The 27,965-nt window shown below is 44.8% G+C and overlaps 1 protein-coding gene across 3 annotated transcripts in view; it reads right to left on the bottom strand.

Annotated features, from left to right (window-relative positions):
• Positions 1-4,621: 4,621 nt before the first annotated feature.
• LOC142578023 (uncharacterized) overlaps positions 4,622-27,965 on the bottom strand; it is an 82,116-nt gene continuing 58,772 nt past the window's right edge. For all 3 annotated transcript variants that reach the window (XM_075687451.1, XM_075687449.1, XM_075687450.1), the window contains 2 exons: positions 12,902-12,994; positions 4,622-4,811 (listed from right to left, as the gene is read on the bottom strand). In XM_075687451.1, the coding sequence (XP_075543566.1) occupies positions 4,710-4,811; positions 12,902-12,994 (195 nt within the window). In that variant the 3' untranslated portion in view covers positions 4,622-4,709. The remainder of the gene's footprint in view (positions 4,812-12,901; positions 12,995-27,965) is intronic.

Raw genomic sequence — 27,965 nt, 5'->3', positions numbered from 1 at the left:
TTGAAGCGACAGTTGCGCAGAGGTCAATTTGCTCGCGGGTGCTGCCACGATTCCTAATTCCAGCGTTTTCAGACAGTTTCCGCTCTCATCGAGCTAGACTGCTCACGTTTACCTATGCGCGCGTGACACCGTGTTAGGTAGTTTTGTTAAATCTAGATGATGGGCTAGTTGGTTTGAATCCATGAGAATATGTGTACGCGCGACTGAACAAGGACGTAGAAGGAAGCAGACACACAGTGATAGCACTACTTCTGTGTTTGTTTCTTTCCACGTCCTCGCTGAGTCACGCTTACATGTTCTATCATTGTTAATTTTGTGAGTAAGCGTTTGTTTACAAGTTTATACGGCCGACAAAGCTACCATCTTTACTTTGTACAGCTGTCTACTAGTTTGCTATCGCAATCGGTGCTCCGCCTTTCGGGCGGAGCTGCGATTTTTTCTCTTGCGAACCATGTCTATTAATACACATGACAATAGGGAAGGAAATCGCATGCCGTGATCTCAACCCAAGTCGCGTGATATGCGTCACGATTGTGACTCACTTACTATGTGAGTCACTCTTGTCACTCAGAAACGCAACACTAAAAGAAAGGAATGAGCGATATATCACACAGAAACGTTTCTGAAGCAGCCATGACGACACTGGTAGCGTGGAAACTGTGCGCGTGTAGTGCTAACACCAGTACAGTGATCACGTCAATGAATAGGCGGAACTCATGGCGCCTGTTACTACTTCTTTTGCAAGAATTATTCGTTCCTTGATAAATTTCCAACAGTATTAATTTCGCTGGTACTGAAAATAAAATTTGTGGCACTTGGATAAATATGGCTAGCACAAGGATTAAATCAGTTGGCACATGGATTAATTCGGATGGCGCTGGGGTTTAATGTGGTGGCACCTGGGTTAAAGTATTGGTACTTGGAATAAAAACGCTGATGCTCAGAATAAATTGGCTGGCACCTGGATTATTTTCAAAGGCGCTTGGATAAAACTGAGAGGGAATACTTACAGTGTCATCTTCGCTGCTTCACACACACATCCGCTTGCTATATCGCTAATTTCCTTCTTTTCGAGTCGCGTTTCCGAGTTACAAGGGTGACGCACATGGCACTACTTAGGTTACAATCAAGACAAGCGATTTGGCATGCACTAAAATTCTTGCGAGCGCTTGAACTGACAGCTAACTTACCATGCCAATAAGGAAAGAGCATGTTCTGCTTTGTACGCTGGACTACTGCGTGCAATCGAAATGATTTGTCGACTAGCGGCAATAAATGTGTCATGATCAACTTCAGAACTTCCGAGCTAATTATCGTTCCTGTTGACTCCAGACAAAAGTGCACATACCCGCGCCCTAATGCATTAGTAGCACTTATGCTATGGCGGAAAGCTAAATCAACCAAACTAATTGAAGCTTAAGCGTACATCACTAATTCACTTAAAGCGCCGGCTTAAACAAAGCACACTCTGCGACTCGGAACGAAAGCAGCATATCTAAAATGTATAAAATGAAAGCGATGACACCCGCCGGGAATAAAGAAGTCCCGAGTGAACTGTTTTGAATAAACCGCCATAGTGTCACTCCAGTTTTCAATGCGCAAATTTTCTGACAAGTCACTCTTCATTGCACGTCGTCGGCTATTTTCAGTAAACGATTAAATTAAAGGATTGACATTGGGGCGATTTGGTACTAGTTGAACAGGATGAAAGGGCAGCGCAAGACGACGAAGGCAGAAGGCAGGAACACACAGGACAGCGCTGAACTATCAACTAATTTTATTCGAAGGCATACGCAAACTAATGTACTACAACCCATAGCCACATTCTCTCCTATCGATGGCGTCTTTATCAGTGCACAGCAAAAACGCAAAATCCTGTATTCTAATGCTACAGCGCCTCATAGTGCCCGTTCGAAGTATAGTCGACAGGCTGCGATTACCTTTTCCTATAAGGCGAGTCTTAGTTTGCCAGTTTAATTATTGTGTCAGCCTTCTAACATTTGCTTCTTTCATGATCAATTCAGATTGCAAGCCTATAGATAAATGCGGAAATGTTAACGCTAACGCCGGAACAAAAGAATAGAGTTACATTTTGAGTAGTGAATTATCTGTACGCTTCGCGGTGGCGGTACCAGAAAAACTAAATCGGATGTTAGGTCTATCGGGGCAACGATGAATTACTGATCTATACTGAGTGCAGCTAGTTATCTCAATCTTTAATAGTAGTTTCTCTTTTGTTTAGTGAGTACGAAAAGAAGAAAGTGTACTCAAGAGACACAGTGGATGTAACACACTACCGTTGTGGTAACCCTTGAGTAAACAACGCTTAAGCGTACCAGCTTGTGATGGCCTTCAATAAAAATTGGGACGACGCTTAAAATTTGCCTTTAAGAGTGGAACGCGATAGCATTCAAAATCTCTGAGGGCTTCTCACGCTTCCCGGCAACTGTAGCTTATGTAACCGTAATGTTCACCGGGATAACGCTGGCAGCGAATGCTATGCCTCTTGCTTTGAACACTATGTGGCGCAGGTGATTGCCATCTGCAAGAAACCAGGCGCTCTACTCCGTGGCCTCCGATATCGGTGCGCGCAAATTTCACTGTGCTCAGTGTTCGCTGGGCTCAGTGCTCACTGTGGCAAATCTCACTGTGCTCAATGCTCACTGTAGCCGGTCTACCTATAGTAGAAACGCTGTGAAAGGGTTTGTTTGAGTTTCCGCGTAACAGAACTAGGTTTTCTCTTATATTTAAATTATAATCCGACGCTAACATGTCTGTAGGTTGCATGTAAGTCATACTTTACGCTTTTTCTGGCGTATTTTACTTTGACATATTGAATTAGTTCAGTAACTTTTTGCACTACGCGGAGGGCCTCCGTGGTTGGGCATGTGTGGTACGGAATTATTGTTGTCCAAACAACGGTCGACGGCTAGAAGCCGGACGCCGACACCGGATTTTTGAAACCGCGGCCCTTAACGCCATGGCGTTAATATTCGTATGACTCCATATTCACAAATTCCAAAGAAGCGCTATGATTGCAGGTTGTTTAGTGTGCTAATTCTCGCAGCCGCTGTGTATCAATCGTGCAGTCGCCTTAATGGGCCGCTGACTTCTTTCCTAAGCTGCAATTCCAATGTTCATTTTATGATGACAGAGCAACTTTCTTGGATCTCCCCGCCCAACAAAGATAACTTGATCGCTGATGACTATGGTCGTCCGTATTTGTGCATACGTTTGTTTTCACTTTACTTTCACTTGCACTGTTCGTTTTTGCTTGGATAACTAAACGCACCATAAAAACCTACAGAATTCAGACACGCTATTTAATGTTGCCCTTCTAGTGTCTACCATATTCATGTAGCGTCTACATTTGCTATGGTTACCTGTTTTTGACAAGGCCAGCCCGTAATTGATAATTCAGAATTTGTGTACGTATCACATACCTACACATATATTAGTCCTTGGAATGTAGGGCGTGGTCCTCTGAAGGCCGACAGCAGACTTCATAAAGACAAGTCGGCATTTGTTTTCGTTCTCAAATGTGCGAACCGCGCAAGAAACTAAAAACTGCCTGGGAGCGTGGGCGACAGCTAAGTGTTCAGCCGGAGGTAGCCTATTCACAAGGCTGAGGACAAATGTGCGTCACTTCATGGGGTGTGGCTTTTTTGGCAGCCTGCTATACTATCGTTGATGAACCACATTGACCGAAGTGATCCAGAAGGTGAAACAATTCAGTGCGTCTTTCGGTAACCACGAGCTTGACGTCTTATTCTGCCATCAATACCGAAAACAGTTCCTTACGACAACTTACATTACCGGATTCTCTTTAAAAAGACGTCAAAAATAAATAATTAGAATATAGGATTTTACGAGTGAAAGCCAAAATCTGATTGTGACCCACGCCGTATTGGGGGGGGGGGGGGGCAGGCAATTCGGCAATTGAGGGCGACCTGCGCTTGTTTAACGTGCACCTAAATCTAAGTACACGAGTGTTTTCGCATTTAGCCCCCATCGCAAGGTGGCCCCCATGGACGAGATTTGATCCCATGATTTCGTGCTTAGTAGCCCAATAGCATAGGCACTAAACAACCACAATGGGTAAGAGAAATCAAATGAAGGAACATACTTACTTGCCCAAAACGAAACTAAGATCGACATACGAATGCTCAGGTCACTTTAGTGAAGAGCTATGTTAATCTCTCTGAGAATTGTGCAGTTAAGGTGTGAAGTGCATTCGCGCATGCCATAGAGTACTTGCAGCACATTTTCTGTTACCTTTCTCTTCTGTCAGAAATATTTCAAAGGACTAAACTCTTTCTTGTGGAGTACATGTTGTAATGCCCCATCATGTCTCCTTTATTTTCTAGAGTGTACCGAATATGTAACTCCTAAATAAGGAAATCATTTTTGTCGCAAGTCGGAATCTAAGGGCTCTGAAAGCATCTTAAGTTGATGTCTCATTTCTTTGTATTCACATATGTACGCTTGATACGTCATGACACTCACAAATGAAGTTTCAACGTTAGCCAAAAGTATACTTCAGTTCTAAGTTTCGGATGAAATGAGCCAGCGATGCGGTATTTTGTATATTGATTTCTGTACACAAGAAAGTTGAGGTCAAAAATCATATTGCCGAAAGTACTGGGCGTTTATTGGCAGAATTAGCTTACAGTACAAGCATCCATGTGTTTCGGTTTTGAGATATGTTCTTAACAGGCAGGTGGAGTTGTATATTCTTGGCAAAGGACTTTACCGCTGCGATTTTGCTTTACGCATGTACCATTCACATATTTTCCTGCATCGACAGTATGCTGAAAATATAAAGTATACATTGTGTAACTGATATTGTAAAGGTCAGTGAGGCCCGAATAGATCGTCATTTTCGTGACGACTGAGTACAATGACGTTTTGTGACTGTATTCATAGTCATCATAGTCAAATTTTTACTAGTTATTTGTAATAGTCTATTAGGCCTGACATTATAGTCAAATTGTGCATCTTTGAATTTAAGGCCATTTGTCAGACTGTAATCGATGCCTTACGCCATGCATCCCGTGGACCCTACTTGAAGAACTCTTGGACATAGCAGAAATTTGCCATTTGAGAAGTTTATCAAGCAACCTCTCATCTAATCGATTTTCCTCTGTGCCCTTCGCCTCGCATATTCTGTCTCCATTACAGAGCACGCTCGTTATTGTAATAAGGGAGGTCAAGAATTAAAAGAGACTGTGTACGCTCTTCGCGTCATTACACATCTTCGGTACCATCGCTCGGTCATGCCCCCGATGACGCCGCCGGATTTTCGACTAATGGGGCATATATTAATTTTCCACTATAAAAAAATATTGTGATAGACATCAGCCAGTTTTCAGTGAAATCGCAAGAAAAAAAAATTTCAGTCAATTGCGGTTTTTCGAACTGTTCACGTCTTCGCCATGAATTTATTCTTACATTACTGATGCTAGTACTTAGTATTACCGATATTACGTGTCACAAATACCACGTTTGACAACTCTCTTCCTTTCGATGTATATATTTTTGCATGTCGCTTCCGCATAAACGTACCGGTGTCTTGAGCGCGAAGGAAACGTCGTAGCCAAGTGCTGTACGAGCTGGCAGTCGACTTGGTTGCGTTATGCCATTGTATATGTTGTATAAATATAGACTCTTGCTTTCCCTTGATTTACGCCTTATTGCCTTGGCCGTTTGGTGGAAGTGCTCGGGTCCCAGACGCCCGATCAGAGTTGCGCAGTGGTCGTGGCTTTGGTGTTTCCACGATGGTGGACGAGTCGGCGAGCTCACGATCAACGGCACCGGCATTATCAATGGCGCGGACAACGTCAACGATTGCCCTTTCACATCCTCGCGACTCGGGAACATTCTGCAGTACGGATGAAATTGACGTTGAAAATTGTTTGGACAGCTATGAACGTGTGAATCAGCACAATCATTGGGATCTGAGCGTCAGATCCCAATGAAAAGCGGTATTTTACCTCCAACGAATGGCAAACGTATGGTTGAACAAACACGAGCAGGATTTGGGACGACTGCAAGGAAAAACTACACGCACTGCACTGCACACCAAAAGCTTTTGCAAATAAAGTCCTAGCCAGATGTGCTCCGATATCTACCGAACCATGCATATCCTATATTCAGGAGGTGTTGGCGCTACGTCGGCAGATTGATGTCCATCGTAGCGAAGAGTGCTGACTGAGATGAATTGAAAACAGACATGTCCGTATCCGACAAGGTAGGATCCGTCTTGAAGGGCACAATGAACGACTTGTTCAACCTTCTCATGTGCCGAAATTTCACGATCGTCAAAGGCATTATTGAGGAATGCCGGCGCATTGCGCATTGAGCAGACCAAGAGTCGAGTCAACTAGGTGAAAAGCCATTCGCCCGCTTACCTTACACTGCTGAGACATTCTCGTTGGAAGATGGCTGTCGCCTTTCGCCTCTGCCTGAGATTGCATCGATGATGCATGGAGATTCGAGCTATGGCTTCTGCTCAGGGACTCCTATGTGCGTTTTCTTTCCCTTGTTCGGGCCATCGTACGACAGAAATCAACAAATTTGGTTTGCGACGTTTACAGCTCAACGACCGATGACTATGGCCAAATATCGCCACCTCAGGACAATTGATTTTATACTTGCACTCCCAACCCAGTAGAATGGAGACTGTTGGTCAGCGCCCGCTTTGTTTCTACAGCCGCCATATCGCTCACGTGGTCCACTATTGTAAAACCACTGGCGATCGTCACCAAGAACACAATATGCCGCATTTAGACGTTTTGCCATCAGCTACCGTTGCTCAAAGCCTCCATTTGGCCATTTAAACAACCACGACTCCACCACTGCGTCCACAGCAGCTCGTCATCACTACGAGGTCGTTCGTCCCATACGCCACAACCACGTCGCCCGTTGTCTCTTTTCCCCCAGCCGCTCCTAAACTCGCCGCTCAATTGTGAAAGGGAAAACTGGGTGATGTAGTTCTCATGGGCGATGCTACACTATCAACTTCTGTTGCAAATACTCTCCTTCTACTGCCGACAAGACGAAGCTTGATTGACATTGACGTTGTAACTGCGCCCACACTTGTCGACATCGGTGCGTGAGTTTCCGTAACGATTCCTCACCTTTCATCATCATCATCATCAGCCTGGTTACGCCCATTGCAGGGAAAAGGCCTCTCCCATGCTTCTCCAACAACCCCGGTAATGTACTAATTGTGCCATGTCATCACTGCAAACTTCTTAATCTCATCCGCCCACCTAACTTTCTGCCGCTCCCTGCTACGCTTCCTTTCCCTGGGAATACGGTCCGTAACCCTTAATGGCCATCGCTTATCTTCCCTCCGCATTACATGTCCTGCCGATGCCCATTTCTTTTTCTTGATTTCAACTAAGATGTCATTAACTCGCGTTTCTTCCCTCACCCAATCTGCTCTTTTCTCATCCCTTAACGTTACACCCATCATTCTTCTTTCCATAGCTCGTTGCGTCGTCCTCAATTTAAGTAGAACCATTTTCGTAAGCCTCCATGTTTCTGCCCCGTAGGTGAGTACTGGTAAGACACAGCTATTATACACTTTTCTCTTGAGAGATAATGGCAACCTGATGTTCATGATCTGAGAGTGCCTGCCAAACGCACCCCCAGCCCATTCTTATTCTTCTGATTATTTCCGTCTCATGATTCGGATCCGCCGTCACTACCTGCCCTTAGTAGATGTATTCCCTTACCCCTTCCAGTGCCTCGCTACCTATGGTAAATTGCTGTTCTCTTCCGAGCCTGGTAAACATTACTTTAGGTTTCTGCAGATTAATTTTTAGACCCACTCTCTGCTTTGCCTCTCCAGGTCAGTGAGCATGCATTGCAATTGGTCCCCTGAGTTACTAACCAAGGCAATATCATCAGCGAACCGGAAGTTACTAAGGTATTCTCTATTAACTTTTATCCCCAATTCTTCCCAATCCAGGTCTCTGAATACCTCCTGTACCTTTGAAGGTTCAGGACCTGTACCTTTGAGGTCTCTGAAATCCTCCGGCTCACCTTTCCCAGAGCCTGAAAAAGTACTGACGACTGCCACTTCCAAATTTGTTCATGTGGCTCATGGAAAAATTCCTGCTGTATTGCGGATGTGCACAGCTGATGTCACTATTGCCGCTTGCGAGACACTGTCGTATTTGCAGTCTTGGTGCAATGCCCCAATGACAATATTCTTGGATTGAATTTTTCGTCGCCGCATGCGGCCCTCATTGTATGTGCCACCACCGTTCTACAACTTGAGCTTCCTCATCTTACCGGCATTCCAGTGGTAGCTGCGCGTCGCTTGTGCTCAGTTGATTGTGTGCGGTTGCAATCAGAAGCGGCCACCTGTGTCACCTTGTCAGCACTATCATTTGTTCCCGACGGTGACTGCATGTCTCATCATGCTGACTTTCTAATCGGTCGAAATGCCGCCATTCAGCACACTGTAGTGACCGTCACCGGCAACCAGGCACACTTTCATCTCCTCCAAATGAGCTTCTCTACTCGGTCAATCTGTCGTTTCATACTATTACTTCCCAAGTCTTCATTTTCTTTTTTTGGTGCAACAATGTATTCATTAGCTTCTCTGCTCATGGTCTTCAGCAAGGCATTTCGGGGGCAAGGGTGTGTGCACTTGGTGTATGCGACATATCCGTCCTAGATGCTCACATTTATTGAGCCTCAACTGCACCTAGTACCTCTAGGTCACTTCGCGACGAAGTTAGAAAGTTAATTGCACCTGCTCTTGTACCCGACTAAGTTTCTGAGCACCGCAGTCTTCGAGCAACTTATTAGAAGCATGTTCAATTTCCACCATCCATTAGAACAAACTTCGCTGGTGACTCGCCATATTCATGCCGAGCTACTCGTCCTATTCCTGGGCATCCTATCATGCTGAACGTCAGTCAATCAGCGTGAAGTGAGTAAAACGCTTGCCAAAGCCTTCATCGAAGGATTATGCAGCCCATGGGCCTCTCCTGTTGTTGTGGTCAAGAAGAATGCTTGCCTCCAGCTAAACTCATCCATGTATAATTTTGGCACACAAAGACAAACACTTGGCCAAACCATGGGCGTCCACCCAAACCCTGAAAAGATTCGTGCCGTCAGAATTCCATAGTGGAGTGCTACGCGAAAGATATTCGGATTTTCATTGGATTATCCTCGTATTTTCGACATTATGCACGAAATTTTGATAACATCGCTCATCCCCTTACGAATCTTATAAAAAAGGATGTGCCTTTTTCATGGGACCACGAACAAGCCGCAGCATTCTCCACGCAGATCGATTTCTTCAGCTAACCACATATACTGGCTAACTTCGGCCCATGTGTGCCCACTGAAGTTCACACCGACACCAGTCGACATTGCGTAGGAGCTGTCCTAGCCCAACATCAGCATGACAAAGAAGCAGTCATTGCTTACACCAAAAACCATCTTTCTGCTCCGGAGCAAACTTTCCGATCGCAGGGCGCCTTAGGCGGGGGAGGCCCAAGATTTCAGCTGCATTTGTATGACCGCCATTCCCAGTCATTACCTACCACCGCGTCATTTGCTGGGTGTTTTCTCTCAAGGATCCCATGGTCGCCTTCGTCGCTGGGCTATCGGCCCTGCCTTTGTTCGTTCTACTTCCTACTCCAGCTCAGAGTACTCTTTGTCGTAATATACAAGGTGGACGGATTGCACCAGCACTCTCACTGTCTCTCGCGTGACCCAGTTGACAGTGTTGGTACTCCTGACCATGATGCCGGCACACGCATTCTGGTTATCTCCGATTTGCTCAAAACGGTCATCGAACAGCAAAGCAAGGATTGGTTGCCATTCATAATCAGCCGTATCCACTGTGGCCATTCCGACTCTCTTTTGCACTTTGTCCAACACGGCAACATTACTACCGCTATAACCTTCGGCCAAACAGCCCTGAATTCTTGCTAGTTCTTCCCCGGCACCTGCGTACTAGCGTTATCCCGCATCTTTATGGCACACCGACACCTGGGCATCTTAGTGTCTTCCAGACCTATGACCTCGTGCGGCTGTTGTTTTGTTTGGCCTGACCTTTACCGTTTCATGCTCCATTATGTCGCCGCCTGCTATCGCAGTCAGTGCCGCATACGTCCTTCTTTTGAACCTGATGGCAACCTTGAAGCGGTAGGCGTACCACCACATCCGTGCTTTCCTGTCGGTCATGATATGCAGGGCCGTTTCCAGCATCCATCGGCCACAATAAGTGGATTGCCGTCGCGACCGACTACGTGATCAAATTTGCTCACAAGCGCGCCACGCCACCTAGCTGCGCTACAGAGGTCGCCGACTTAGGTCGGCAACTTTCGCACGGAATGTTCTCATGGACAATTTTCGTGAGATATGAAAGCAGGTGCACTTGTATTTCCTATACATTGTCTGTAATAGCGTTGCAGCTGAAAATCTTGCATCGGTATTTAACCTATGGTCGTACTTTAAGAAGAAAACAATTTTCGTACGAAATTTCTTATTCCTACTTCTCCCTTTATGCCCTGATTAGTGACGCCTGTTGCCTCTCATTCAGAGATGGTGAAAGACATTTAGCCGAAAATTACAGGTAAATAAATGCCTTGGAAATGATAATATTGCTCGCAACGTTTTGCATTTTACGTTTATGTGCCTGCCACTAAAAAAGGCATCACACGGAGACTTCCTCCACGTGATCCACTTTTCATAATACTGTCTCTGGGATTGGCCTTCTATACTATGACACTGCGTCCATGGTCGGTGCCCTGACTAAAAGGGGCTGATCCTGGAGACAGTTCCATTGTAAACTGCAGTTTACTCGCTAATAACCGATGAAGCAGATGGGACAAGCGGAAAGTTAGAGTAAAATAGAAATAAGAAGTTTGGCTTTATTAAAGAACTTGTGTTCTCGATGACGTATATTTTTTAATTATGATACTTGGGTATTGTTTGTTTTATCAATTAGTATTTCCATAGAAAACAAGGCCAGCAGCGACAACACCTTTAAAGGTAATGAAGATGAAGGTGCTGTCCTACCTGTGAGCTATCTTGCAGCCCGCAGAAGCGAGTCATGTTAGAAAAGTTCAAGAGGGTTCAGAAAGAAAGCTTCAGTTTTTTAAAGTGGCATTGCTGCGGTTGTTCCAGCAGGAAGCACTTGTCCGCAAAGATTTATATGGAAATCTCGCAGCACTTTTTTGTGTTGTTAAATTTATTACGCGCGTCACAAGTAATTTTTGATGCCTTTTTTCTTTTGGTATCTTTGTGCGTTATAGGAAGATCGCCCGGTGGCGCCCTGGTAGACTAAGCGAGACGCCTTTTATGTATTTGATGTATGCATGGAGCAGATAATGGGTGACGTGAAGGCAAAATCTGCACTTGGTAGGCGATTTGTGGCCTTTGCAAGAAACTACCTATCTAAGCGCTGCGGAGCGTTACCAGTATACTTGATGAGCGGCACGTCGTGTATCTTGCTGCCCTCGTAAAACCTCAATTGAAAACAGATATCATATTTAGAGAAAATGGCTGGAATGGTAATGCAAACCTGTGTGTGAAATTAAATGCGAGTGGACAATCTGCACCTTTTTCAATTACAAATATATTAATCTACTGTTCGAGGTTGTCGTACGACGGTTACCAGTAGAGCTAGCCAAGGTCCCGAGATAACTCTACGTTACATCGAATTTGCACTTTGTACTTGCCGATTCAAATGGGTGCCATGTCAGATGAAATATTATGCGAAACATTATTTTTGCGCATCTAATTAGAAGCTATTTGAAAAGATTGAGAGTTTCGTTTTCTCCCTGTTTTATGCTGCATAGAATGCTTGTGCTAAGATTTTGTGGCGTCGCTGGTGAAGCAAGCACACCACCTTCTTCATTCTTGCTTAAAATCAGGAGCCGTTAATGAGTAACACGTAGGTGCAGTCCAAAATTTGTGGACTAACTATTACCTTAGCAGTAAATGATGTATGCAAGCAATACGGTGTGTTCTAAGTGTGTGTTACGAACAGCTCAGGATTTGTACTGCTGCGGCGGGAGGGCTATAGAAGCAACCGAGATCAATTTTAGAGTAAGTGAGCGGAAGACACTGTAGCTTGATGTATGTTCACGCAAACCGAGATGTGTGCGTATGAAAACGGCTGTGGAAAAAAGTCGTTAACAAGTGCTTAAAAGTGTCGTATGAGGGTAAAATATTAACAGGTTAGCCATACAAGTGCGACATGTTAAAATGACTGATTTATGTGAGCACCAGAAAAACTGCTATTGTAGCTGCTCGAAAAAAAAAACTATTTACCTCGTGATGGAGTTATGATTGTGCAAGATCTCAGAAATCTGTCGCGTAATTGTTCTTTTTTTGTGTGTGCTTGCACCTAGCAACGACCCTTTCTCATTATACTTTTTCCAGGTGCATAAGATGAAATTACGCGACTCAAAGTGTAGCTAGATGCAGTAGAGCTGTGGCATAATCGCTTAGTACATGACCAGTCGGAGCAGAGAGCCATGCGTCAGGTCTTGCAATGCAGAAGAAAGAACTAGCTCGGGCCAAATCTAAAGCATGTGGCTACGGGAGATTGGGTGCTAACCAGCCATCCAAATTGTTCGTCCTGAGGTCGGCACTGAACCCAAACATCCTACTACTATCCTGCATGCATTTGTCGCACTGAAATCCCGACTTCAGACGGAGTATATTGTACATAAGCATTGACACAAAGCCCAGGAATTATTGGTTCAGATACTGCGCTAACTATTTCCGGCGCAATATTTACCGCAGATCTCAATGTCCATACGTAATGTGCTGGTTATATATTAAATGCTTACACGTCTCTTTCATTGGTAATTAAGGAATATATCACTGATTGTCTGACAAAAAACGCAAGATTTCTTACCTGACATGGAGTTCCTTCGGGTAGAAATCCATGGTATTTCTTTCCACTCTTGTAACATGTGAATGCACAGCCAACTTGACCGCCACGCCTAGACTGCAAGATAAAACATCTGTGAAGTACAGCTACGTCCTACAAGCTGGTCTCTGTACCTCCTACAAATGTTCCTAGTTTTCTATCTTTGTACCAACAGTATGTCGTATGCTAACGCAGCAAGAACATTCAAAATACCTACATTTTCAGTTTAGTGGCAATTTTTGTATGCGGGAACGAAATGTTGAACTCTATGCTATTACCACTGTGCGATCTTTGCAAATAGAAACTGCGCTTTGCATTGCGACAACTGCTGTGCCGAGCAATTTAATTACTACAGTTGCATTTCCGCAGTCATAGATTCAAAGCTTTACATACAGGAGTGGTGGCAACGTATCTCTCATTTTTTTTCATTATTTGTATGGGAGCTGGCAGGTGTTCAATCGCTCGTAGAGTTTTCCGATGAAACTGTCTACATAAAACACGTCCTATGAGATCGTTCATCTCGTTGTAAACGCAACGTTCATAATTGCATACATTGATTCATATTAGCCTACAGCAGCGCAACACGTACAAAGTTCGCATATTGTTTTGTTCTTATCCTCGTGGAGCGGCAGTTCTAGCGCCAGTTTCCAGAGCTAAGCCTTTGCTGTTAGAGGCCGATTAACGCCGTCTATTACGCAAACTTATTTTTCACATGGCTACATAGAGATTACTATTCGGACTATGAGGGAACCGATGCCGCCGAGATTGTGGATTATGATAGCGATTAGTTACTACGATATAAAAGCTGGCTTACAAGAATTGCGAACGTTTCGAAATCTAAGGTTGCCATGGAAATCAGGAGGCATTCCAGTAACAGCGAAATTTTTAGTGTGGCTAGAAGTGCAAGAAAATATTATGTACACGTTTTAACGGTTATCTCCTATCACAGGTCAATACCGAAGTTTAATTTTGAAGAAAGGTGTCAAATGTTATGGGATATGCCGGCAGATGTAGAGGTGGCTGATTTCAACAAGGGCTATAAAAGTCGCAGTTTAGTCCGAACGGCGTAACATCTATTGCGAAAGCAAAGCACTTCCTGCTGCTTCTTGCTTCCACGCGAACTGGGCGTGCGAGAACACAGCGTACATCAAACTACCAGCTACCTCGGGTTGCCGACATTTGCACCAATGGCACATTACCGGCAAAATAGGGCACACGCGGCCGCGGCATGGCTCTAACCAGACCATTTTCCCATGCTAGAGTGCCTACACCTCGTCACTTCCACAACTGCGTGCGCACATAGAGAGTGCGGGTTCTCCCTGGCCTGTCCCTTACTATCGCGAGATCAAGGCACCATCCTTCCCCGCAGGCCTTCGCACGCTCCCCTTTCCCGTGCAACAAAAGGGGCGCGGTGGCATTCTTATCGCACTTGGATTTAACCGGGAGCTAACGGTAACTCCGTCACTGGCGGGTGAGTTTACCAAAAGTTTTTATACAATTGCTATCACAAAATTGAATATCTATATGATGTCCTTTTGTGCGCGTTCAGAAGTATACAAAATATTTGTTACAATGTTTCCTTGCTGAACTGGGAGGGAGAAAGCTGGCAGAAACTTTAAATTTGAGATTATAAGCCATTGTATGGGTGACATGCATGAAAACATTGACACCTGTAGGTTAATTATATACTTTTAAAATAATAATTGAAAGCTCATTGACTCCCGTTCTTGATGCGTTTTGCAATTTATCTAGTAGTATTTCTGCTTGTTTAAGTGCATTTGCCATATTTTGTTTGTATTTAGTTTAAGTGCAAGCATATTCTAGGTTACTCAGAAAAAAAGACTTATGGTTGTAGATAATTACAGCCTTTCCAGGAAATTACTTATTCAGTCATTGTAGGGCTTAAGGCCATTATCCCCAATGTATTCCTTTATCCTAAATGACGTCTACATGACACCGGGTTCATGTAGGGTGGAAATTGGGGCTATGTTATGTGTAAGATATGGCAAAAGATTAATCTTCCTAGTCTACATAGGATGTTTTGCAAGAACTTTCTGAATCCTTTCTTCTTTATCGGTTGGCCCTATGTGCGATTCACATAACATATCCCAGGCATTCTTGGTTAACTAAACGAGGTACCTGGTTTACATTGTAATAAATAAAAAGTTAGGCTATGAGTGACGTGTAGGCAAGCTTTCCTAGGTGCTGGTTAATTACGACTTTTGAGGGTTCTATTAAGAACGGGGCAGAATTTAGCCCACTGCCCTGGAAGAACTGCCATCGGGAAGAAATTTAGCCCGCAAAACCACAGAATGTCTTTTTTTTTTGCATAACGTAGTAAAGTATCTCAGTGTTGTCAAATAAAGTTTTCTGAAGACTAGGTGTCTGTTATTCTTTACAACTTAATCCGTTTCGACTTAAGTGCTACCAACACCAAAAGCATGTAGGAAATTCTGACCAATGCAGGTCCCCAGTACCGGCTCCATGCAAACTGGCATACCAGCACAGCAGTACGACATGAATACATCTCTTCCGGCTCTTCTCTTTCTCATACCTACTTAGGTTTCTAACGCTGTTCAGTTACTACAGAAAACTGTCAACATCCTCGTATGACAGATGGGTACACTTTGGAATGTTCGCTGTTAAAAACCAAAGAATTACCTTTGGGCCACTACAGCGTGTAATTTAATGTGAAGCACTGTGCTTCATCATTGCGCTGGGTAGAAAAACTGCAATACCTGCGATTTGTGCCCCAAATCAATTTGACAGTGGCAGCATACTTAAAAGCAATTTGTTTTTGGTACTCCTTGAATCCGATTACCACTAAGGCATACTCAAATGCCCACAGCTCAGGCTATGCTGCCGACGTCTGCAATGTAGTTGTGGCTCAGCTTTACGTTCACAGACTCAATACTTGTTGACATTCTTCTAGGTCACTCTCTGAAATGTAAAAACAATCTTCAGCGCTCAGCGGCAGATGATCAGCGAACTTCACTGCGCTGCCACGAACCAACAAAGTGAGGTCAGCGCTTTTTGCGCCCTTAGATATGCACCCGCATGCAGCCTGAAGAGGCATACTGCCCTGGTACGGAAACGACGTTGTGCCTCCTTTCAAAACGATGTACGCTTCGGACCTGAGCTAGAAGCACTAAAAATTTGCACATCTCTCTAGTCTTTCGTCAAGCATCTATGATACGGGAAGCTTCGCGTTAGGATATAATGCCCCAGTTCTGTTACGTCGGAAAGAAATCTAGACAAAGGTGTAATACAACATCAACGTTCTGTGAATGATGCTGCTTGTAGAAACGTATAAGAAAGTTCACTTGCTTGCAACTAATGAGCGACGATAGGTACTCTGTACAATCCCTTGACGCACAATTCTTTCATATCTGAACATCATCTGGTACATAACAAGGCAGACCGCCCATTTAAACGCCGTGAAGAGAGAGAATTGGTATGATATAGAAATACAACAATATTCAGCAAGGTTCCAGGAACTACCATGTAAATACATAAATATTCAGCCTACAAGCTAACTACTCTAGATCTTCTCAAAGTAATTCCATCTGCTATGTACGTATGCCGCAGTTTCTCACCTTTTGCAAAAAAGCAGAGAAAGAGTCCACCGGGATGCTCATCACATTACTGACAGCAGTAGATTCCTCTCATATCTAGACGCTTCCCTTTCAGCCGCAATTTCACAGAGTGAAACGCCAAGGAAAGCAACTTTCGCAAGTGGCTGCTAATCTGAGTAATTCTTACATAAGAACAGTGAAGCTGTATAAGCAAGTTCTCATATTCTTTCGGAAGTAGTGCATGTTTTTATGGACGATGTGCCTTGCCGATGTCATCATTACAAAGCCGTTTTGGGGCTCGCACGCAGGCTGCGGTATCGGTTGCTAAAAAGGAGGGTTTATTGCAGCCCTTCTTTGAAAAGTACGATCGGCCCATTGAAGGCGTGCCCATTGTGGTAGAAAAGACACATTGAGATGATTACTGACGCGGAAGAGCGGCGGAGAAGAACGGACAAGGAAAGGCAGACGGCAGCAAAATCGAACGGAAACCAGGAGTAGCCTCGAAAAGACGTAATCAGTGGCTTCATGAAAGGCGAGCAGTCCTGCCGCTCTGATGTCACACCTAGACGTGCAATTGATCTTGATAACCTCGCGCGTAGGTGCAAGTTCGGCTGTCCTTCTCGACAAACGACAAACGTTTGTCCGTCTGTCGCCAAAAAAGGCGACAAATGACACATGTAAATGTCAAACCTGTGGCATTTTAGCTGTCTGTGCAAACAACAGCGTCAAAAAACCGACGCGAGAGCTGATGTCACATATTGAAAAAATACTGGCATAAATTATTCACAGGTTATCAGACATACCCGCTATAAATGCAAAATTGATCCGCCCATACAGCTAAGGAAAACAATTCACAGCAGGGATCAACCAGGCCAACGCTTGTCAGGGCAGTTGACGACATACTCATTGAAATGATGTAAGAGTAATTTGAAATAGCTACTCGACATGAACGAGTCCAAATTGCTGACGCACGGAATGGTACTCGGGAAATTAAGAAGCTGCAAGAACGGGTGCACTACCTGGAGCAATATAGCCGGTGTCAAAACTCATAAATTCTTGGTCGGCTGCTAAGCCAAGACGAAAACCTGCTTAATGAGCTAAATAACGCGCCCAAGAAGCTGAACCTTACAGAACTGGCATTAGTATAAATCGACGGCTTCCATAGGCTTCCGGATAAGCCAGGCAAGCAACCAGCGGAGCTCGTTCGCTTTATGTCACATGTCCCATGGGATGAGCGGAGGGTTAAGAAGGGTTATATACATAAATGAACTTTGATGTCCACTTAATTGACAATCTACCGCAGAAAATTAAAAAAAGCTGTTGGTAGTGAAGAGCGCTAAAGCACAAGAAAAACAGTGCCACTCTGGCACAAAGATGCAAAGGTTGGGCGCAAGTCACATGGCGATGGAGCGATCCACGTTGAATGCGTAGCCAATTGAGAAAAGAGACAGTGAGGTCCTGATTCACTTGAAACGGTTCGTTTTTTTTTACTTCGGCGTTCTTCTTTTTCTGATGGCGGAATCATGTAAACAAATACTCATAAGAACTGCTTTTTCAACTCTGCTTTGTACAGGCTTTTCTTAAAAACCGAATAATCGTTTGCCCATACGTCATGTCAATAGCAGGAGCCTGAGCAATAAGAAGATTCAGTTAGAAACAGCTCTAGATCTATGAGGTTAGAAATTTGGCATTGTTGCCTACACAAACACGTAATTTTCTTTGGTTACCGATGTCAATTACTTCGTGGTTACGTATGCGAAGGTGTCTGCAGAAAAAATCGTCGATTTGGTGGTTGTTCACGTTATAACAAAAAATTAACTAAACTAGTCTGTTATTTCAGAATTTTCCGCTGTTATTCTTTATCATGAGTCAATTTTTGTGAAACGCCGTGGTACTATCATCGCGACCGCCTATCGTTCTCGTTCTAGTGACTCAGTAGTTTACATTACTTGTGAACGTTGTTCTTCGATAGTACCAAGTAAAACTCTTGCTTGGGCTAGTTGGTTCATGCTTGAAGTAGTAAAGGCAAGGCGCAGAAGACCAGGACTCAGGAAGAAGAACACAAACCGGTCCTGTCGTTTGTGTTCTTCTTCCTGAGTCCTGGTCTTCTGCGCCTTGCCTTTACCACTTCAATATTACATTTTCCTTCAATAGGCTTGTCGCTTGCGCTAATCTGTGGCCTTATTAAAAACTTATTTTTAGGCCTTCCCCAAAGAGAGCGTATTATATATTTCACAGAGTACTTTAACTTTCTTATCGGTACTAAATCGCCCACCTGAATTAAGACAGACACAGGAAATGTAAAAGACTTGTGTACCCCAAATCAGGATGCTGCAGATTTGTTAGCAGGAGCCCTTACTCTCGACAAAACCGATCATCTGCCAGTATTTTTGTCGGAAAGCACATTGTTCCTTGTGGTGTCCCTTCCTTTCACAGCAATTCAACAGTGAGGCAATAGATATGAGTCAATCGTTGACAGTATAGACAGGGCAGATTCATTTAATTAAAGTTATCCATATTTATGTTATGATTATTGTTTCGCGCAAAATTAAATAAGTTTATGACCACTAGATCAAGTGAAAGAACGTAGGATATCCTGAAAATCATGGGTTATACGTGAGATTGTAGGAGGACGTGACGGCAGCGAATGAGCAGTGCCGTCGTCCCTACATTCGATACGACAGAAGGGTGGAGGCGGCGAGCGGAGCGGCGGCTGCGGCGACCAACGTGGCAGGGTTCCAGAACGAAACTACACGTGCCGACTTTGGGCCTAGAGCACGCACTCCGCATCTTTATTCTTTTTTCATTCCCAGCCGGCTGAGAGCAAAGACCAAAGCCCCTTTTCTTGCGGTGTCGGTAGGCTTTACAGAGCCCCCCGCGCAGGCAGAACGGCGATAAAGCCAGATAGTGAAACCAGGTGTCAGAGGGTCCGTGGGCAGTTCATGTAGTGTGAGTCCGTTGGACCGAAGGGGACTACCCCATCCCTCCCGTGGACAAGGCTGCGAGTGGCGCTGCGGACCAACAGTACACAGCACGCCCACACGGAGAGTGTGAAGGCAGACACCTCAGTAACAATTCACGCATTTCATGAAAAAAATGGGACAGCGCGCTGTCACTGGCATACACGACAAGCTGCAAGCTGGATCATCACTCCCTGGCAGATAGATGCCTGAGTCATGATGAACGCAGCTTCACGCGCTTGTCCGGTCTTGCCCGACCCGCGGTCCACGGATCAAGCTGCAGTCTTCTGAGTGTGACCTCGCCCGTGTCACGAGAAGAGGGTCGGGCGCGCTGGCTGAAACCTGGGTATTAAGGTCAACCGCTTCGGAGGCAAGTGACACTCGGAATTCCCAGGAATGCGTCGTCTGACGATGCTCGATGGCGGCACCGGCGCGGGTGGGTGAAAGACTTTGAGAGTCAAAGCAGCAGCAGGCTACGCATGCTCGCTGGCGAGTTCCAATACGGGCACGAAGCAAATGACTCGCGGCGCGGGAGGGTGGTGTCTGTCCATCTTAGCTTTGGTGGTGTTAATCCACCAAAGCCCCCTCGTTGGGGCGTGGGTGGGCTCTACAAGCTACACAAGAGAATTAAAAGGAGGGAAACGGGTTCACAATATTGTTATTTCTGTAAAGAACGAAATGACACTTCACGAAAACAAAGCGTGCGCAGCTTCCACTAGATGTGCAAGGCTGGAGTGAACAGCGGAGCTTGTGATCACCTAGCTTTTACGGGGCTTGTAGGTTTCTTAGCTTGTTGTTTGTATGTTTTGCCAGGTTATGCTAGGTCTCGCCAAGTTGTTGGTAGGCTTGGTTAAATCATTTCTAGGTTTTGCGAGGGTATGGTAGGCTTTGCTAAGTTGTCTCGGCAGGCTTGACATTGGAAGTTTTCGAGGAGTCGCAGGGCGGGATAGCTTTCTCGGCGACATCGAGCGCTCAGGTACCGACTCTGGCGTTTCCTGGACTGCAACTCGGGATCCTCGACTCGGCGTCGCCTCTTCTCAGCCGCAACTTCGGCGCGGTTTTCCGGATCAGCCGGGCGACGCATCGCTTCTCGTTTGGCACTAAGTACGGCGCTCTTCCTGGTAAGCCGCTTCTTCTTTGGGCATGCGGACTTTCTTCGCTCTTCCCATGGCAGTAACACGTACGCACAGAGTAGAGGAGGCGAGAGGTGCATCGCCGCGCCGGCTGTTCCAAGGTTTTACTCGCCTGGGACGTCACGGCTCTGCCCTACGCGCGTGGGATACGGGGAATACGTGGCTTGGTGCTCTCGCAGGTGGTTGCTGGGCAACGTGAGGCAGTGCACAGCAGAGCTAAGTTTTCTGATAACGCTGCATGGCGGAAATAAAGCTTAAACAGCTGCGCTGTTAAAAAGAACTCAGGTATAAGAATGGGCTAGTTGCGTCAGCTAGGTTGTGGGCTAGTTGGTTCATTGTGGCCTGTGTAACGTCACGAAAAAAATCTTAATCATTCTGTCTTTGTCGTTTGCGTCATTCTGTGTATTTGTCTTTTTTCACGCTGTTAGATAAGTTGAGGAATAAACTTAACTCAGGTCTTCGGAAAGCTCGCGATTCTTACTACAAATACGGTTGTGTCTATATCTAATGATCCAAAAAAATATTGACTGCAATTCAGAAAGTCCAAGGCGACTGAAAAAGTTTCATTCCTATTACACTTATTCAGCAAAGGAGGACATACTAACCTTTCTACAGAAAACTAATCTATCATTCACTTTTCGCAAGCTGGGCTTACAAGTGCCATTCCCACATGTATTCCACAGGATATCTGAATGATTATGTACTATTTGAAATAACCAACTCTGTTTCTTTTAACTTAGCGCGTATATGTACATAGATATGTGTTAATTTTAACTTAGTTCTTTTCTCAAAACGTCAATACAGCCGTATGCGATGAAATCAAAGCAGAACCAATCATCAGCTTTGGTGATATTGTGCATGTCCCGCTATGTCATATATGAAACAACGCTCTGGTTGCCGCAATTTTTTCCCATAGCATGAAAATAGCCAAAGCAGTAGTTTTATATTATTATGGATTACTAAACGACTTAATAATTACAGACTAGTATTTGTACTGCCCTATTCCTTAAAAAGTCTTGTAACTAATTTTAGAGATTAGGTTAAAGAAATTTCTTGATCAAAGGCAGGCTCTTGTCGACAATCAGTGGGGTTTTCGGAAGAATAAATCAGCTAAATAGAAACTAGAGATTATTAAAGAAGTCATAGCTAATAATTTTGAAAATAAATTATACACTACTGAAGGTGTTTTCTTTTACTTCAGGAAAGCTGTTCATTATATTACCTATCACAGTATGTTTAAGAATATTCTTTGTTATGAAATGAGAGCTGTTACTTCTAACCTTATTCAGAACAATTTTTCAATAAGACAGTTTTATAAGCCACGTTTGCTCAAAGTTGCAGCAAATGAAGTGCGGTGTACCATTAAGGTTCATTTTTATTCAGACATTTTACATAGCTGATGGCAACGCTAATGTAAATATATCGCTTACACCCGCAATAGCCGTCTACGCAGGTGATACCACTTTGTTCTCTTTTGGTCGTAATTTAGCTGAATTAGAAAAAGTGGCATACGATTGGTCAAATAGGTTGTTCATTCGGCTGTCTTTCAAGCAACTTCAGTTAAAATTTTCTAAAACTAAGTTTATTCTATTTAACCCGAAGAATGAACCTCATATTACGGTAATTTTTTTTTACATCTTTGTCATTGAATAGGTATTTGTATCTAAATTTCTGTGTGTGCTTTTTATTATTTTATTCAGATTCCTGTCCTTAAAAACACACTCTGTATTTTCCAGGTCTGAAAGCTTGTTTTCTGAAACCCGGCATCCGGTTCTGACTTGATTGAAACGTCAGTTAAATTAGGCACTCATGCATTCACATCTACTCTAGTGCTTATTGATCTTGGGCACCACTAGTATTGCAATTCTACGTAGGCTAATGGTCTGTAAATAACAAGCTGTTCGGTGCATAGATAACTTGGAATGGCTCGATCACGCAGCAGAGGTGACAAGAAAATGAAACACTAAAAGTTGATCAATTATAGAATCTGAAGCTAGCTATATACGTACACGGTTAAATATAGAAAATGACCCCATTTAAGCACACATACTTACTTAATATGAAACAATGTAAACTAAGATGCAGCCACATTTAGGTTGCCCTCTGAAGAATCAAATACGGAGCTAAACAGCTTAAGTGCCTAATACTTACATTTTGAAATCAACACCCGCAAGTTTAAATTAATCTGAAGAGATGTACATCAAATCTCGCTTGAAAAATAGTGTTAAGAGCAAGCTTTAGCTCGGGTGCTCTTATCTAAATACATGTAAAAGGAGAATTTGTTTTCTCGGCAACTACTGCAGCAAATTGTGTGAGGTTTGTTGTAGTTAGAACAAAAACTGAAAGTCTAGTGACTTCGGGTTTCCAGTTTTTCATTTACGCCGTCAATATTTATAAGAAGTGACAGAATTTGAAATTTTTCAGAAAACGAAGCTATTAAGTTTGCAGTTCTGTAACTCAGCAATGAAAACTGATATCACAATTCGGTGAATTGCATATAATAGTACATCTAAAGCAGACAAAATTGATGTGTTACACATGAACCTAAAGAATTTTAGTAATATGTAAATACAGCTTTTGCAGAACCCTTGTACACAACACAAAAAGTCACTTAAAATATAAAACGACATATCGAATTACTCCGCCTTAGTGATCTAATCAATACCGTATACAGAACCACGATATCCGTTCTAAACATTAAACTGATAATTTGTGGACTTCGTGCTTGTATATATTCAAACTTTCAAATTTTTGAAAGCTTTTGTAAAAAAATTCAGGCCCTAAATAAATATTCCGCTTCAATAGTTATTAGAAATTAACTTTCTCAAATGCAAGACATTTCATTAAGATCCGTCCAGGTGTTATTTCATAAAAACATTTTTGCGTTTTGCATGTACTTGACCGGGTCGCGTCGGAGTTCGGTCTGAGCTAAAGCTTCCTCTTAAATATAACCTATTGTACCATACACCCGCATAGAATACGTATGACCTCAAGCACCATATGGTTTACGATAGATGTAAGAAAACATATTTTTGTGTGTAAGATCTGTCGCTTATTTGCTGGCACCATATTGTTTTTCTTCCTAGGGCATCTGCTATATACCGTATTTTTTCTCATAGAATGTTCACGCTACTGCTAAACAGTGCATGTGTGGAGAGGTCATTACAGGCATATTTTCTGTCTTGCCGCACCTTCCCCTGAGCTGCAATGTGTAGGAAACAATAAAAATGAAATGAAAATCTGTCATTGGTTTTGACTTTCGATCCTCACCCCTTGCAAGCAGCTCTTACCAAAGCAATACTTCGAAAAGTATAGCACGTTCCCAAACTTTCCAAAAGATATGTCCACCCGGGCTATAGGCTCGTCGTCATTGACCAGTATCTTATTTAGTTGTTCGAAATAAATGCAAAGACGCTTGTACCGTCCTTCTTCTTGACTACTACTATAGTTAGATGACTTCGGCAGTTCTATGATGCCTTGACGAAGCATTCTTCATGTGGCCGTATCACGCTGTTATATTCTGATAGCGCCCAGACTGTTAACACGTGACGTCTACGTCACCCCTTTTCAAGTGTACATATATCGCTCCCTCCCATGAATAAGGCACTTTCGTTACCGGACCGCCGGCCGGCCTACATGGTGGCAGCGAAGCCCAGTTGAGATGTCGACGACACCGCCCCCACCGTCGACGCTGCCAGTTCCATCGACTCTACTACCGACTCCGAAACCCCTGGATACGTCAGACGACGCCTGGCTTGGTTGGAGAACATGGAAGAGTGAGTTCGAACTGTTTGCCACTGCTACTCAATTGAATAAGCAGCCAACCGATGTGCAGGCAGCAACTTTTCTCGCGAGCATAGGCAAAGAAGGCAGGAAAGCATTCAGCACTTTCAAGTTTGACGCGGACGAGGACAGAAATGACGTCGAAGTTTCAATTAAGAAATTCGAGTACTACTATAAGCCAGCAAATAACTTAACCCTCCACGAATTTCGCTTTGGCTCGAGGGACCAGAAAGAAGGCGAACCATTTAATGACTGGTTGATCGAATTGAAAATTTTAGCCAAGAACTGTGAATTTGGACTTCTAGAAGACCGCATGCTACGCAGCCGTATCGTCCTAGGCATCCGAGACAAGCGTTTGCAGCATAAACTGTTAGCGGGAAAACCCTTCTTACCAAAAAACGGTAGAAATTTGCCGCATTGAAGAGCAAGGAAAGCAGCACTTTCAAGAGATAAGCGCAGCAACGGGCGGAGAGCACACTACGATAGTTAACTCGGTTGCGACGGAAAGGAAGCTGTGCAGTAGGTGCGGCTACCAGATGCATCGTGGTGGGAATTGTCCAGCGAGAGGAAAGAATTGCAGGAAGTGCGGCGCACAGAACCACTTTGCCCAGGTTTGCAAATCAGTCGGTGCCACGCGTAACGCCAGCCGTCAAGGAAAAGAGCTGCGGGAGGTACGGGCCGAGACAGATGATTTTTTTTTCTTGCGGGGCTAGCGATAAACTCGCTTGAATTTGATAAATGGACAGCAGCAGTTTACATCGAGGGCCAACCTTTCACGTGCAAACTGGACACAGGAGCAAACTGTTGCGTTATCTCTAAAAACGAGCTGGAAAGATTACCTGCTAAGCCAAAGGAAGCCTGCAAGGTGACTCGAACAGCGTTCTTTGGTCACAGGACTACGGCACAAGCAAAAATCAAGCTTCTGCTTTGCGCTAACAACAAAAAATGCGAACAATTTTTCGTCGTCGAGCACGATGTTCCAGTCACGCTTAGCGGGGCAGTCGCAGAACGCCTGGGGTTTGTATACCGCATACGGAACGTCGCCAGTGAACAACTATATCCCCCAGCCCAACCTTTCGCAGACGTTTTCAGTGGGCTAGGACAACTGAAAGGCGAGGAGTACTCGATGAAGCTGAACCCCGGCAGCGCGGGAACCGTCGTGCCTGCAAGGAGGGTCCCCGTCGCCCTGCAAGACAAAGTTCTGGCAGAACTGCAGCGCATGGAGCAGCAGGGCGCCATTACTGAGGTAAATGAACCAACCGAATGGTCTAGCCACATGGTGACCGTGGTGAAAAAAGAAAAAGTGCGTATTTGCCTCGATCCAACCGCCCTGAACAAACAGTTGCTTCGAGAAAATTACCCCATGCCAACTTTAGAAGACATAGTTCCGCGGCTATCCGGGGCAAGATTTTTTTTATACGCTTGATGCAGCATCGGAATTTTTGCAGATTAAGCTAACGGAAGAAAGTTCAAAAATCTGCACTATGAGTACGCCATACGGGTGCTATCGATTACTCCGAATGCTCTTTGGAATATCGTTAGCCCCAGAAATTTTTCACGCTGCAATGCATCGCTTGTTAGACGGTTTACCCGGTGTCGCAGTTGTAATGGATGATATACTAGTCTGGGGCAAGACAAAAGATGAGCATGACTGCAACCTGACACTCCTACTGACGTGCTGCCGTGAGAACAATCTGCGACTTAACCTCAAAAAATGCACCTTCCTGCAGGCGGAGGTTCGCTCCTTGGGACACATGCTCACTACGGAAAGCCTGCGCATCGACCCGGAGCGTGTTCAGGACATTCTTGAAATACCCGAGCCTAAGACCAGTAAGCAACTGCAAATTTTTCTCGGCTCAATGAACTATGTACAGCGTTGCATTCCCAACATGTCTGTCTTGACGGAACCGCTAAGAGAACTACTGCGAAAAGATAACGCATGGATCTGGACAGAAAAACAGGCCAGTTTTGTAGCACTGCGCCAGGCACTGCTAACGGTGCCGATTCTTTCCTACTTCGACCCGAAGAAGGCAGCCACGCTTTCTGTCGATGCTAGCCAATCGGGCGTAGGAGCTGTTTTGATGCAAGACGGCCATCCCGTAGCCTTCTCGTCCAGATCTCTAACAGAAGCGCAGCAGCGTTATGCGCAGATTGAAAAAGAAACGCTTGCGATAGTACATGGGTGCACGAAGTTCCATGATTATATTTTCGGCCAAGCAGACGTGATCGTCGAAAGGGATTACCGGCCTTGGATACCGATCTTCACCAAGCCCCTGCATCAGTGCCCGCTTCGTTTGCAGCGAATGCGCCTCAGCTTGCAGCGCTACGCAATAACTTTGCAATACAAACCGGGTGAAGAGCTATTCCTAGCGGACGCGTTATCCTGGTTTCCTAATAAGATGGCACTCCAAGAAGAAACCGAGCAGTTTCAAGTGAATGTGCTTGACTATGTTTCAGCGTCGGAACACCGCTTGAAAACATTGCGGGATGCTACAAACGAGGATCCGGCACTAATCATCATCCGTGAATACGCAGAGACGGCGTGGCCGAACCACAAACATGGCGTCCCAGAGCCGGGAAGTCCATACTGGACCTACAGGGAAGATGTTTACGCACAAGATGGGCTAGTCTTCCGAAGCAACAAGGTAATTATACCGCAATCGAAACAGGCAGAGATCATGCAGCTCCTTCACACAGCGCATGCTGGAGCAGATAAGATGAAAGCCCTCGCCAGCAGTGTAATGTTTTGGCCAAATATGTCCGCAGATATTAAACAGTTTTGCAAGACCTGCAAGGTATGCCAAATGCACCAGCCACGAAACCAGAAAATGCCCCTTTTGAGCTACGATGTTCCGACCCTGCCATGGGAGTCCGTAGGCGTGGATCTGTTTCACTATGGCGGTCGAGAGTTCGCCGTCATGGTTGACTTCCATTCCTTTTTCTTTGAAGTCCGAGAACTTCGCCACACCACGTCTAATGCGCTCAAGACTTGGTGTGCACAAGTTTTTTCGGTGCATGGGCTGCCACAGAAGCTGTATAGTGACAATGGGCCCCCCTTCAGTAGCTCAGATTTCAAAGATTTTTAAAGAAAACTAGACATTGTGCATGTCACGTCAAGTCCATGTCACCCGCGTTCTAATGACATGACGGAAATAACTGTTCAGGAGGCCAAGAAGCTGCTCAAAAAAGTGCTCTTCTCGCACACCAGATTTTGAAATTGCTCTGCTTGAGTGGCATAATACCCCCAGGGACCCGGTTCTGAAGTCTCCTGTGCAGAGGCTCATGGGGCGGCAGACCCGGGCCCTCCTGCCGGTACCAACAACTCACCTGGAGCCAGAGGCTATACCCAGCAAGGATGTCCACGACCATCTCCAGGCGATCCGGCGCCGGCAAAAGATCCACTAAGACCGCAGCGCCAGGAACCTTTCCCCGCTGACGCCGGGACAACGCGTAACGACGTACGACATTCTCCAGAGAACCTGGTCTCCAGCTATTGTTCTAAGGCCAGCCGCAACGCCAAGATCAACGATTGTGGAGACCGAAGACGGCAGTGAAATGCGTCGCACAAGAGAGCATCTGCGGGAGACAGCACCTCAAC

Source organism: Dermacentor variabilis, chromosome 4 (assembly GCF_050947875.1).
Source record: "Dermacentor variabilis isolate Ectoservices chromosome 4, ASM5094787v1, whole genome shotgun sequence".
NCBI classification, from domain to species: domain Eukaryota; kingdom Metazoa; phylum Arthropoda; class Arachnida; order Ixodida; family Ixodidae; genus Dermacentor; species Dermacentor variabilis.
The sequence above is the reverse complement of the archived record's forward strand: the minus strand, read 5'-3'. Positions and strand labels throughout refer to the sequence as shown.